The sequence below is a fragment of the Octopus bimaculoides genome, chromosome 10, assembly GCF_001194135.2.
Source record: "Octopus bimaculoides isolate UCB-OBI-ISO-001 chromosome 10, ASM119413v2, whole genome shotgun sequence".
Taxonomy (NCBI): domain Eukaryota; kingdom Metazoa; phylum Mollusca; class Cephalopoda; order Octopoda; family Octopodidae; genus Octopus; species Octopus bimaculoides.
Window position 1 is genome coordinate 84,804,023 of NC_068990.1, and position 13,175 is coordinate 84,817,197.

Below are 13,175 nucleotides of genomic sequence, written 5' to 3' on the forward strand. Positions count from 1 at the left end.
TGTTATTGTTGTTGTTGGCACTCTGCCGCTTACGACGTCGAGGGTTCCAGTTGATCCGATCAACAGAACAGCCTGCTTGCGAAATTAATGTGCAAGTGGTTGAGCACTTCACAGACACGTGTATCCTTAATGTAGTTCTCGGGGATATTCAGCATGATACAGTGTGACAAGGCTGGCCCTTTGAATTACATGCACAACAGAAACAGGAAGTAAGAGTGAGAGAAAGTTGTGGTGGAAGAGTACAGCAGGGTTCGCACCATCCCCTGCCAGAGCCTCGTGGAGCTTGAGGTGTTTTTGCTCAATAAACACTCACAACACCCGGTCTGGGAATCGAAACCGCGATCCAATGACTGCGAGTCCGCTGCCCTAATCACTGGGCCATTGCGCCTCCACAATACAATGAGTAAAGTAGTTCTATAAACCGAATAACTGAAACACTCATCATCAAAACTAACAAGGAATCTATTAACTCTAATCCATTAATTTCATAGTTAATACTTATCACAATGAACCATTCAGTGACGCGTGAAATCTTTCTTTCAGATCAAATGTCCAATAATGCTGATGTTCACTAATCCATAATAATAATAACGAGAGGGTATTCATAACAGGGTTCTTGTGCTCATGTCTACATGATACCTAGACAAGATAGCTTCATGTGGTCAATGTTTTTAATTGGGTCACATACAAGTTTGTCTAAATAGGTTCCAAGATTGATTTCTTTTCCAGATTTTCATTTTTTAAATTTCTCAAAATTGCATTTCCTTTAACACCTCATGAATATGCTTTTTTTTCCCAACCAAAATAAAGGAAATTAGCAAAAAAACAAGTTATTCCTAATAATAACAATTATTTATTTAAAAAAAAAATTAAAACATCTCTTAATCAAACAATTTCATGCAAAGTATAACCACAAATTCATTTACTTTGAAAGACACATGGGCGATTCTTTGGCTCCCTCATCAAACTGCTTAACTTCTTTCTTCCGTACCATTTTGGATTTCAATGTATTATCAAGTTTTGAGTTTTCTTTACCACTGCAAACAAATAATATCAAATAAATATATTTATGTCTGTGGTTACTTCAAGTTTTATCCATATTTCAAAATTTAAGAACAACTCGTTTTTAGAGGTGAAAATTAAAAAAGTTTATTGCTTGTATCTATATTGATTATGTATTGGGTCATCCCATTTTGTATCTACATTGATTATGTATTGGGTCATCCCATTTTGTATCTACATTGATTATGTATTGGGTCATCCCAATTTGTATCTACATTGATTATGTATTGGGTCATCCCATAAATAATGGGATTTTTTTCAATTGCATGAACTAAAAGTCGGAGGGGGAAGGGATAAACCACCTGCATCAACTTGCTATAAAAGCAAGTAGTAATTTTACCTAGTACTTATTACTAGTGTAAATTTTGAAAAGTGCAGTTCGATTTAATAGTTATTTTTTCAAAGCTATAATGGAAGTGGCAAAGGAGCATATTCAGCATATTTTGCTTTATGAGTTCAATAAAGATAACGATGTAACAGAAAGTGTGAAGAATATTAATGCAGTATATGGGGATCGGAAAATAAGCATAAGCCAGTGTCAACAGTGGTTCCAGAAATTCCAAGCCGGAAACTACATGCATGCAAACATAGAAAAGGGCTGTGAAAGTGATGATATACATTTCAAGAGGGGCAGATAAAAGAGATTTACCGGTAAGCTTGGAGAGTTATCCTTTCAGCAGAGACATTAAATGTCTTGTTTAATAAAGGAGTAGTAGCACTAACTTCTGCTCGGTTGATTGGCGCTGAAATGTATAGAAATACCATTAATTGTCTATATAATTGCATAAACACTTATGTTGGTTATATTTCAGATGGAAATCTCATGGAAAATTAACTGAAAACATTTGTTTCATTAAGCAATTCATTACCATATTCCTATTGAAATATGGAAACTTTGTTTCAAAAAAGGTAAAAAGATAAAATTAACTGTAAAAACAATATGAAGGAGACATTGCAAGCAAGAAGTGTCATCTCTCAACTGACTGAAATGCCAAATACAATTTAAAAGACAGAAAAAAGCTTACTTTTCCTGGCATTGCTATTTTTGTTATATTCTTCAAAGAAATCAGTGATTTTTGGTATTAAATGATCATCAGGATTAAAATGCACTAAAAGCCCATCAACAAATTCCAGTAGAAGCCGTTTCTTAAAAATGAATCGTCTGATGTTAGTCCGAATCAACTAGAAACATTAACAGAAAAAGTTAAGAAATTAATTTTAAAAAATAGAAAAAAGTTCATTAGAAGACAAATCAAAGAGTTATGTAAAATAGTGTTTTCTTTAAGCATTATGTCAAATTTGGAAGAAACGGTAAGGTATTTGTGGTGCTCACTGTATTGAACCTAGTAAGGTGGAAATGTAAAATTTACACTAGTGACAAACTAAAAACCTAAGGATAGTGGATTATTTTAGCCTTGATCTGCTTCATTGTATGAATCACTTCCATTCATTCAAGTCAATATAATATTCAGACATAACACATTACCAATAAGTTTTGGGCTCAGCTATCAGTGCTACACTAAACTCTTAATATTTTATTGCATTAATAAATCCAGTCACTGCATCTGAGGATAGGCTAAAATGCAGAGTTCAAACATGGATAAATATACACACAGACCAGCCTAATTCCCTTCTTGCAGGTAGAGGAATTTAATTATGAACAAAAATTCATTTCACACCTTAACAGAATATGATATTAATGGAACCTCAATGATTTATACAGGGTGTCCACAAGGTCTGGGTACATGGAGTAAATAAAATCATAACATAAACAGTTAAATATAAGAAATAATTTCTTAAAGTATGTGTTAATCCCCATGTGGGTACATGGAGTAAATAAAATCATAACAAACAATTAAATATAAGAAATAATAATTTCTTAAAGTATGTGTTAATCCCCATGCACCCAGACTTTGTGGACACCCTGTATACATACATTTTCATGTGTGTATGTCTAAGTACATAATTTATGTATTTACATCTGTACATGTGTGTACTAATGTATGTACAGATTTTATGTGCATGTACGTATGTAAGCATTTATAATTTTTAAATCAAAGGTGAACTTACAGCATGTATCTTTCTGTTGCTTTATTAAACCCCATTTTTGCATATTATACCCACCTCCCCCTTTTTCACTTTTTTTTTTATCACTTTCTATCTCACTCCACCTCAAAGATATAATGCACAAACTCTCTCTTATTCTGTTTACATTAGTAGAACATTGAATATAGACAGACAAAGATCTTTGGAAAAAAGACAAAATTCCTCCTCATACCCTACTATCTTCAATGATTCATGGAATTTTGAAACATTTTGTTTTTCTACATACAACCCAAAATTAATCACCCAAAAGTTTGTCAGTGTAAATGGAAACTTTTTTTATACATATATTTTCTTTTTATGTCTTGTCTATTTGGATTATAGATTTCACTTTGAATTGAGTGATAAATGCTAAAAATCAAATGTACTGAAAATAAATTTTTGCTAAATGTAACAAAACAAACACTACTCTCTTTTACTTGTTTCAGTCATTTAGTCGAGAAAATCGACCCCAGGACTAACTCTTTGTAAGCCAAGTACTTATTCTATCGGTCTCTTTTGCTGAACCGCTAAGTTACGGGAACATAAACACACCACCATTGGTTGTCAAGCGATGTGGGGGGGGGGACAAATACAGGCACACAAACACACACTATACATATATACGACAGGCTTCTTTCAGTTTCCGTCTACCGAATCCACTCACAAAGCTTTGGTTGGCCTAAGGCTATAGCAGATTTTGACAGTAAGATAGGATTTTTGGATATTTGGCTGCTACTTCTAAGCACTCAAGTAACCACATATAGGCTGTCTAACTGGTAGAAATCTTGCTAATAGAACAGTCTAATAGTGCTGGTGTTAAGCAGGATGGCTAACTGTATCACCAACAAAATCCACTGGTTATTAATGTCATGAAATTTTGATGGAAGGTTTTAAGTTAGATCACTTCAAAACAAGGAAATTAGGGTCATAGAATCAGGGATAGTGGTTTCAGACAGGTTAGTAACAAAGGGGTGTTAATGAGATCCTGAAAGCTTTGAATGGTGGCATTCATTCAATCTGTCCAAATAACTTGAAGAATAAATACTTACCTTAAATATCAAAGCTGGGTAAACCTTATTGGTACTGAACATCACATTACAGCACCAAACATTGTTGGTGTTCTTTAGATTAAGGGTCCCAGACTTCCAACCAATATTGCCAGTCTTTTGTGTATAATATTTAATGGAACCAGACCATTCAAGGGTATCTGGAAGCTTCATACTGATGGTGCCAGGTGAATGAGCTGCAATTCTGAAACAAAAAAGTGCCTATAAAAATAACATGTTTACAAGCAGGACTTGTAGAAATTACTTGATTATTTCGAGAACTATAAAATGATCAAAAGTTTATAGAGAACTATGAAATATATAATTTCTTTTGGAATTGATTTCGTTCAAACCTTTGATGCTTTAAATGGTGTAAAAGCACAAATACATCATCATTGTTTAATGTCTACTTTCCATGCTAGCATGGGTTGGACGATTTGACTGAGGACTGGCGAACCAGGTGGCTACACCAGGCTCCAATCTGATCTGGCAGAGTTTTAAAATGGTCATGATTGGAACACGTTGACCATAAACCCGCAGAGTCAAGAATGTCCTGGAGTAAACTAACAACAACCTCTGTTGACACAATGGCTAGACTCCTTAAATAACTTGTGTGTGCACAAACACAAACATGCAATCTGACCATTGATTTGTTTGATCTCTGGGTGTGAAGTAAGATAATGTACAATTAATACAAGTTTAAGTAGTTTGATTTATAAACATTACAGTTGTCATTCCTCTTTCCATCATGACTACAACTATTAACTGCCCTCAACTCTATCACCATGTCAATTACCACCACCACCACTTCTACTACTACTGACCACCACTCTTTATTAGATTTACAAAAAGGTTTCTCAGACCAATATCATTACACTGAAGTGGTTTAGATCAATGTAATGTATCCAATCAAAACATGGTTTTTAATGCAAATAGCATTTTACAAACAGGAAGAAGTATATCAGTTTTAGCTGATCGTCCAAGTTAATATTGCACACATATGTATGTTATTAGAAATATATAGATTCTATGTTGATCTTGATATACATCAATAGAATTGCAGAAAAGACAGCAAACACAGTTTAACTTTATAAAACAAATTTGTCATCATTTTAACAACCATCTTTCTACGCTAGCATGAGTCAGAGTTCCATTTAAATAACCAATACTCTCTACACTATATACTGAGTACTCTCTTCCTCTTTCATTTAGAAACTGCAACATTTGAATGCATGAATGAGCAGAATTCAAATTTTGTGTATCTGTATACACAGATACACAGATGTTGAATTATGTTAAACCAATGAGAGTGGGGTGCATTGTACAAGTTGTAGAGCAGATGGTTGATTGAGACTGAGTGTTCATCCTGTAACTCATGTTATATGCCACCATTAAAGTTCAAGCAAGAGCTGAAGACCGGCAGAGGTGTGAAACTCAAGTTGTGAGATAAGCATTCAGTTTCCGTCGGCTCTATATATAAAGGGAGTAAGAGAGAGGAAGGAAACACTTGACTCAACATCTATCTTGTAGAAAATAAAACCACAGCCTAAGATGTTAAACATTGTATTGTGCTTAAGCACTTTGTTATATATTTCGCCAAAACTTAGAGAAAGAGTAAAAAACTTAGAAAACCACTTAATCTTCTCTGAACCACAAGAATTGATAATTAATTCAGATTTATATAGTAATAATGCCCTCATCATCATCGTTTAACGTCCGCTTTCTGTGCTAGCATGGGTTGGACGATTTGACTGAGGACTGGTGAACCAGATGGCTACTCCAGGCTCCAATCTGATTTGGCAGAGTTTCTACAGCTGGATGCCATTCCTAACGCCAACCACTCAGAGAGTGCAGTGGGTGCTTTTACGTGCCACCGGCACGAAGGCCAGTCAGGTGGTACTGGCAACGGCCACGCTCAAAATGGTGTATTTTATGTGGTACCTGCACAGGAGCCAGTCCAGCGGCACTGGCAATGACCTCGCTCAAATGTCTTTACACGTGCCAGGAAGGCTACGCTAGGCACAGGTGCCACTATGATTTTGCTTGCCCCAATAGGTCTTCACAAGCCGAGTTTAGTGTCCAATGAAGGAGACGACGTTGGCATACACAACTAATATAATACCAGTCTTTTGCTGTGAGTTTTCTCCTGTAGATGCAACTAAACTCATCACTGCAAACCATGCAAATGCGAAAATACCTCCAAATTGGAAACCACAACCTAGAAGACGAGACTCAACCTGGAAGATCTGTAGAGCTCGACGAGGACGTCCTGCAAACCCTGGTGGAAGAAAATCCCATCGTAACTGTTGAGGAACTAGCAGAGAAGCTTGGATTTGGTCATTCAACCATTCATTGACATCTGTGTGCCATCGGAAAAGTCAACAAATTGGGTCAATGGCTTCCTCACAAACTTTCCAAGCCTAATTGCAAGCAGAGAGTGAATGTGTGCTCTTCTTTGCTGTCACACCTCACAAATGAACCTCTTTTGAACCGAATAGTGACTGGTAACAAGAAATGGGTTCTCAATAAAAATATCAAGTGCCAAAGACAGGGTAGGGAAAGGAGAAACACTGGCACCCCAGGCTAAAGAAGGTCTTCACCCACGTATGGTGTTGTTATCTGTTTGGTGGGATATGAAAGATTTAGTCCACTTTGAACTTTTAAACTCAAACCAAATGAAAAAGATCTACAGTGAGCAGCTTGAGTGGCTTAAGTCAGTGCTAGAAGAAAAGCAACCATCTTTGTTTTCAAGATGAAAGGAATTCTTCCATCAGGATAATGCTTGGCTACATACGAGGATGATATTCCAAAGATTAGAGTAGTATGAATGGGAAACAATGCTCCACCCACCATATTTGTTGGACATTGCCTCATCTGATTATCATTCATTTCACATTCTTCAAAATCATTTGGATGGAAAAAATATGAATTCTGTAGATAAGGTAAGAGCAATACTGGAGGAATATTTTTCTTCATGGACAAGTGAATTTTGGAAGAGGGGATTTGCAAGTCTACCAGATAGTTGGAAGAGCATTGTAGAAATTGAAGGAGAGTATAATTTAGATTAAAAAAGAACTTTGTTTATCTTGATTTTGAAAAATAAAAGAAGTATAAAAATAAAAACATTATTTATGGGATGACCCAATAGAATATGCCTGCTCAAGAGGGAAAGAACCCAAAACTACATGGTTTTAAGTGAACTTCTTAAATCAAGCAGCCATACCTTTGCCTTTATATAAACATATATAATTTAAGGCTAACTGGAGAGAACTACAACCAGAGTTTGTGTTCATTGGCAATATGACTCATCCAAAGTAGAATATCAGTTTCAAATCAGAATTTAATGCAAAACAAATCCAAAAACAATAGCACCATCATTTTTATTGTCTACTTTTCTATGCTTGAATGGGTCAGACAAAATTCATTGAAACAGACTTTCTATGGTCGACTGCTCATCTTGTTGAAAATTCTCAATTGTTTTCCAGCAGAGATGTATTTCTTTGGAGTTCACTAATCACAAAAATAGCTAATCGCTTGCTCTTCTCAGTCTTAATATTTCCAATTTAACCTGTTTTTCATGAAAGATTACAAATGACCACTACCAATTGTATGACAGTGAAATTTATCTACAATTAGTCCACAATGACATGACAAGTATATAAACACACGATGGACTTCTTCCAGTTACTGTGAAATCAACAGCCTTCAGTCAAGCAAGGTGAGTTTATAAATCAATTCAGTTGTCTTATAAATGTTAATGCTCAGATAAATGAGAGCAATGTGCGTTTTTCAAATCTCATATATCTTTGTATAAAATTGTCCAGTTGTTGCCATGGCTACTAGGATGCTTAGATGTAAAATAACCACTAGTATGAGAACACAAGAGAAGTGTTTTATAAAAAGATATGTAAAAGATCACAAACAGACAATGAAATTGTAAATCTAAATGACCTATAAACTCTTAGGGGATTTAGTTGAACTCCAGGTCAGCCTAGCAATCAACATCTTTCCAGATATGGCCATCCCATCTTTTGAGAGTGTAGCTAAGAATACATTAGCTAACATTTTCTATTGAATATGATAGTGTGATTTCAAGACAAAATATTGCTGACTTGACAAAGTAATGAAATCTATAAAGGTTACAGAAGATCGAAATAATTGTAACTGACCCCAGATCTACCAACTAGTTTTTACTTCAGAATGGAGTGAACTAAGCTAAATTCTATAGAAAATATAGTTCAGAGCTATCATCACTATTATCATTAAAATTATTCGTCAACGACTGCTTGTCTTGATATTTGTCACCTGGGTACAAAGGCATTTGTCAAACTAGAAAATTATAGCATAATGAATTAACCCAGAGATATTCCGACATACGTATTTAATATTTTTTGGAAGAGTGAAAGCTAGGAGTCGACTCAACGCAGAGTTTGACTTCAGAGTATAGAGGGACATAACTGACGAACATAAAACAATGCAATTAGTAAACTCGACTAAGGTCGAGCACAGAACCATTTCTTCGCCACACCACATGGCTTTCCCATCAACTACTAAATACGATGCGATTCAGTTTCGTGGATCCCTGATCAAGTTGTTGACAAACAGCAGGTACTTTTATTTACATGTTAAATAGAAAATATTACACACAACTAAGAACAAACGATTAGCCATTTTTTGAAGTGTCTTTCGTAAAATCTATTTCTCGTTCTAAATATATAATCAAAATATTCACAATCGCCCATAGTTAAACATGAAAAATCGAAAGTACTAAGTAGCTGAATGAAAATTAGTTTCAATTTAAATTTTCACTTCCTCAAAATTATGATTGACCAATGTTCTTAGGATTCTCTATCGAAATAAGTGTTTTTAATAATTTAAAAGATCAATCAATGAAATTGTAAATAATCTAAATAACCTTTTAAACCCTTAGGGGATTTTTTCTTGAACTCTAGGTTAGCCTAGCAATCAACATCTTTCCAGATATGACTATCCCATCTATTGAGAGTGTAGCTAAGATTACATTACATTTTAAAGACTACAGCTAAGATACACACATACCCAATGTTTTATTATTAACGAAATTATAAATGTTGAAAGAAAAACTACAGAATTTCAGGTCGAATAGTCCAGAATAGATTGTGAAAGCGGATGTAAATATTTTGATATTTTATAATTTGTGAAATGAGAAGTAGTAATTATCGTAGTATGTGTAATCAAAAAATTGACCTCGTTTAATTAATTTACAAAAGCAAAGTTAAATGACCGAGCATTTTACAGTGAATATCATGTTAACACGTGGGCAGTTACTGTTGCCAAGATAAAACATTGTTACATAGTATGTGTGTGGAGTGTAATACGACAGAGCAAAAAGCAGGGTAGGTCGGACAGCTGGGTTCAACAGATCGTTTCCAGTAAGTGTCCGTAGTCAAGACTAAACTTCTGACTATGGACTCTGAAAACATAAAATGACAGTCCACCTAGTTGTAAACGTGATCAGTTTCTCGATAGCTACAGTACTGAATGAGAGAGAGAGAGACTTATATTCACAAATGAAAACAAAGTTCTCAACGAAAACCTTTTTTCTGAATAAAAGACAGCTAGAACAGTTTGCTCAACCAAGTCTGATATAGCGTTAGAAAATGACCTACTGAAAAGCTTCATATGAAATCGGGAATGCTTTTGTAATAACCATGACTACCTTCTGTACATTTCAACAAATTAGTCATGATCAACAGTATCATGTTTACATTCACTTTCCATGTTATGGGCTAGACGGGATATTTCGAAGCAACGGGTTGGTGTCAGAAAGATACCAACCCGTTGCCTTCTGCGACACAGGGTTTCGGTCTGTCTTAACGAAGGGAAGTACCAACGACTCTCTAAGTGCCTTCAAAACAATGTGACAGAAAGTGATCAAGTTATCCTTAGATCTGAGACTTGACCAGTATGTTCACAACAAAATGGACTCCGCTAAAGAGAACTAAACAAAAAAAAAAAAAAAAAAAAAAAAAAAGCCAAATGGTGGTTTTAAACTAGGCGATGGATTAAGCATACGCGCGAAGAACAGAAACGTCCCCTCTGGCGGGTTTCGAATCAGTTTCTGTATATTCTTTTCTACTCTAGACACAAGGCCCGAAATTTTTAGGGAGGGAGCCAGTCGATTAGATCGACCCCAGTACGCAACTGGTACTTAATTTATCGACCCCGAAAGGATGAAAGGCAAAGTCGACCTCGGCAGAATTTGAACTCAGAATGTAAAGACAAACGAAATACCGCTACGCATTTCGCCCGGAGTGCTAACGTTTGTGCTAGCTCCCCGCCCTCAGTTTCTGTATATTAAAACAAGTTCTAATCGATTTGAGCATATGATAAAAGGCCAATGTGATGTACCGTGGTATCGAAACAGAACCTTTGGTTTTTCTAAGAGCGCAAGTAGCATAAGAGAAATGAAATGGCTCCCAACTGAGAATCGAAACCACATTCCTTGGGATATTACCTCCTGTTCTAGTGCTTACCACAAAACAGAATTCCCGAAAAAGGCTGAGACTCCCACGCGGTTTTCAATATCCTCTTCAAATAGTTTATATCACTATTATTAACCAAACCTTTATCATAACTTAATGTTAGAACAAAACCGAGGATTACATTAAAATTTGGTTTGTATTACTCACAAAGCTTTACATCCTGTTAGTGATTACATATTGACAGTTTTATAAACTATATATTCGCTAGAAAAAAGATTAGCAGAAAAGCAAGAGGACGCCTAGCAGAATGGCTAATGCGATATTTTCACAGAGCCATGTACCATGAAACCGTTCCCCAGACTAGAATGATTCTGCGGAAGGATCGCAAATAGCATTGGTTTCAAAAGCCATAGTTAAAAAATAGCATTGAATATTGACAAATCTTTGTTCTGCCGTTCTATCGGCAGAGCCCCCCCCCCCACACATACACCAAAGAACAGCACAATTAAGGGACATGGCGTGCAACAAAAAAAAAATCCACCTAACGCTATCCCAGAGCAGACAATACCCCTTACTCCAAGGACAGGAGCCTATTCTATCTGTAGTTTTGCCATCAGGACAAAACAAACTGACTGGCTTCAGAAGAGGCAAAATAATTTATTAAAACAAATGCCCGCTTCATTATTCAATTTCACTAATGACGCTTGAGAAAAACATGAAAGTCACAACCTCTAAAATCACCAAACCAAAAGAAAACCGTGAAGTGCCTGCAGACACTTCTCTGAGGTTGTGATATTCATGGAGAGAGCATAAAAGCCACCACATCTCACTTTCTTCGTCTATGTTAAAGTTTTGAATGGGATATACTAAAACATTTATAACATTGCTTAAGCAAATTCATAGCGAGCCAGGAGCATATTTCGCTTCCCGCTTACGCTGCTAATGCTTTTCAGAAAGGCACTTATCTAAAATTCTCTCACTACGCAACTTATCGTTTATTATTAACAGTTACTGGAGTAACGGTGAAAGTTATCATTACTGAAATCACCATCATTTCTAAGAATATATTTCTTCTTACAATACAAAGCCAATTTAATTTACCTAAGTGGTGGATATAGTCGATTGAATGTACACTAGTATATTTATCTACTGGCACCTACGAGCCAACAGGTCTTCTAAGCAGTCGCTTAAACTTCTAGAAATAGCAGCAAAATTTTCTCAAACCTTATCCTACTGCTTTGAAACAGAAAGAACACGTTGAATCTTTTGACACCCGTAAAAAGATGAAATAGTCACAACTGGAAACAAGAGGATGAACAATTAGTTAACATTATTTTGATTTTTGTATCGACCCGCCAGAGATTTGCATAAAACGTAGAGGCGAAATGAAATATTACATCGTTTATTGTCATGTAATTAGATTTTTACTTAATTACTGAATAACAATGACTACATTATGATCTGATTGCTCAAAGACATTCTCACCAATACTAAGATATGTGAGCGCCAGATCGGTTCTTTGACACGATATTAAATAGAGAAAAAAAAAAGATAAAAGTTTTTATATTTAAATGTTATAAAATTTAGAATGTTATAAATTTTAAAATGTGACTGTAGAAATAAACATTTTTATAATTAATAAATACAAAAGAAAAATGTGAAAGATAACGTGTTACTTAAAATATATATGTCGAGTACTATATATATTAATAAACAATACAGCAAAGATTTAATAACGATATAATTGGCTCCAACTTCGAAATTTTAGCGATGAAAAAGTTAGTCAAGAATAGACGAAACAAACGATAGAATATAATCAATAAAAGAAAAAAAACCCATCGGCACTAAAATATCAATACATAAAATATTTTATCTTCCATGAAAAATAAATATACTTATTCCCTAGAAATTTAATAAATCAAAAACCCTGTATTCATTCATTACGCATCGTAACGTTATTGACTGAGTACCTGAAGTTTACCGGCATTAAATTGTGTGTATATAATATATATATATATATATATATATAAACTAGTATTTAACAGATTTCGAAATAAATTCTGAAGTAGGTAAAATTCTTTTATATTTAAAAGAAAGTTGTTAGAACAAGAAGGAAAAATGAAAACGAAAACACCAACAACTGAGAAGGAAGTAATTCTTGTGCAACTTTAAATGAAAAGTCTGACAGTCTGGGGGGGTGGGTAAAAACCCTGAAGTTATGCCAAATGGCATAACTACAGGGTTTTACCCCCCAGACTTTGGGAGGTCATAACTTTCAGAAAAATGAATATTTTTTAATGAAATTTTCTATGCATATAGTATTTACCCTGTAGTTATGCCAATAAATCTTGAAAGAAGCGCCATAATATAGTGTTTTTTTTCTATTTTATACACAGTTCGGATTAAGTCGATAAAATCGACCTATTTATATTAAGGGATATCGAAGACACAAAAGACTAAACTGACCTCAGTGAGAGTTGAACACAGAATGCCGAAACCAAATACCATAATTCATTTC

The 13,175-nt window shown here is 34.9% G+C and overlaps 1 protein-coding gene and 1 long non-coding RNA gene across 2 annotated transcripts in view; one reads left to right on the forward strand and one right to left on the reverse strand.

Annotated features, from left to right (window-relative positions):
* Positions 1-899: 899 nt before the first annotated feature.
* LOC106871317 (uncharacterized) overlaps positions 900-13,175 on the reverse strand; it is a 13,197-nt gene continuing 921 nt past the window's right edge. Inside the window, exons 2-5 of the mRNA XM_014917706.2 lie at positions 4,197-4,398; positions 2,088-2,244; positions 1,712-1,805; positions 900-1,037 (exon numbers count right to left, since the gene is read on the reverse strand). Coding sequence (XP_014773192.1) covers positions 923-1,037; positions 1,712-1,805; positions 2,088-2,244; positions 4,197-4,367 — 537 coding nt within the window. The 5' untranslated portion in view covers positions 4,368-4,398 and the 3' untranslated portion in view covers positions 900-922. The remainder of the gene's footprint in view (positions 1,038-1,711; positions 1,806-2,087; positions 2,245-4,196; positions 4,399-13,175) is intronic.
* Positions 8,568-13,175, forward strand: part of LOC128248930 (uncharacterized) — a 6,158-nt gene continuing 1,550 nt past the window's right edge. Inside the window, exon 1 of the long non-coding RNA XR_008265088.1 lies at positions 8,568-8,801. This is a non-coding gene — a long non-coding RNA (uncharacterized LOC128248930). The remainder of the gene's footprint in view (positions 8,802-13,175) is intronic.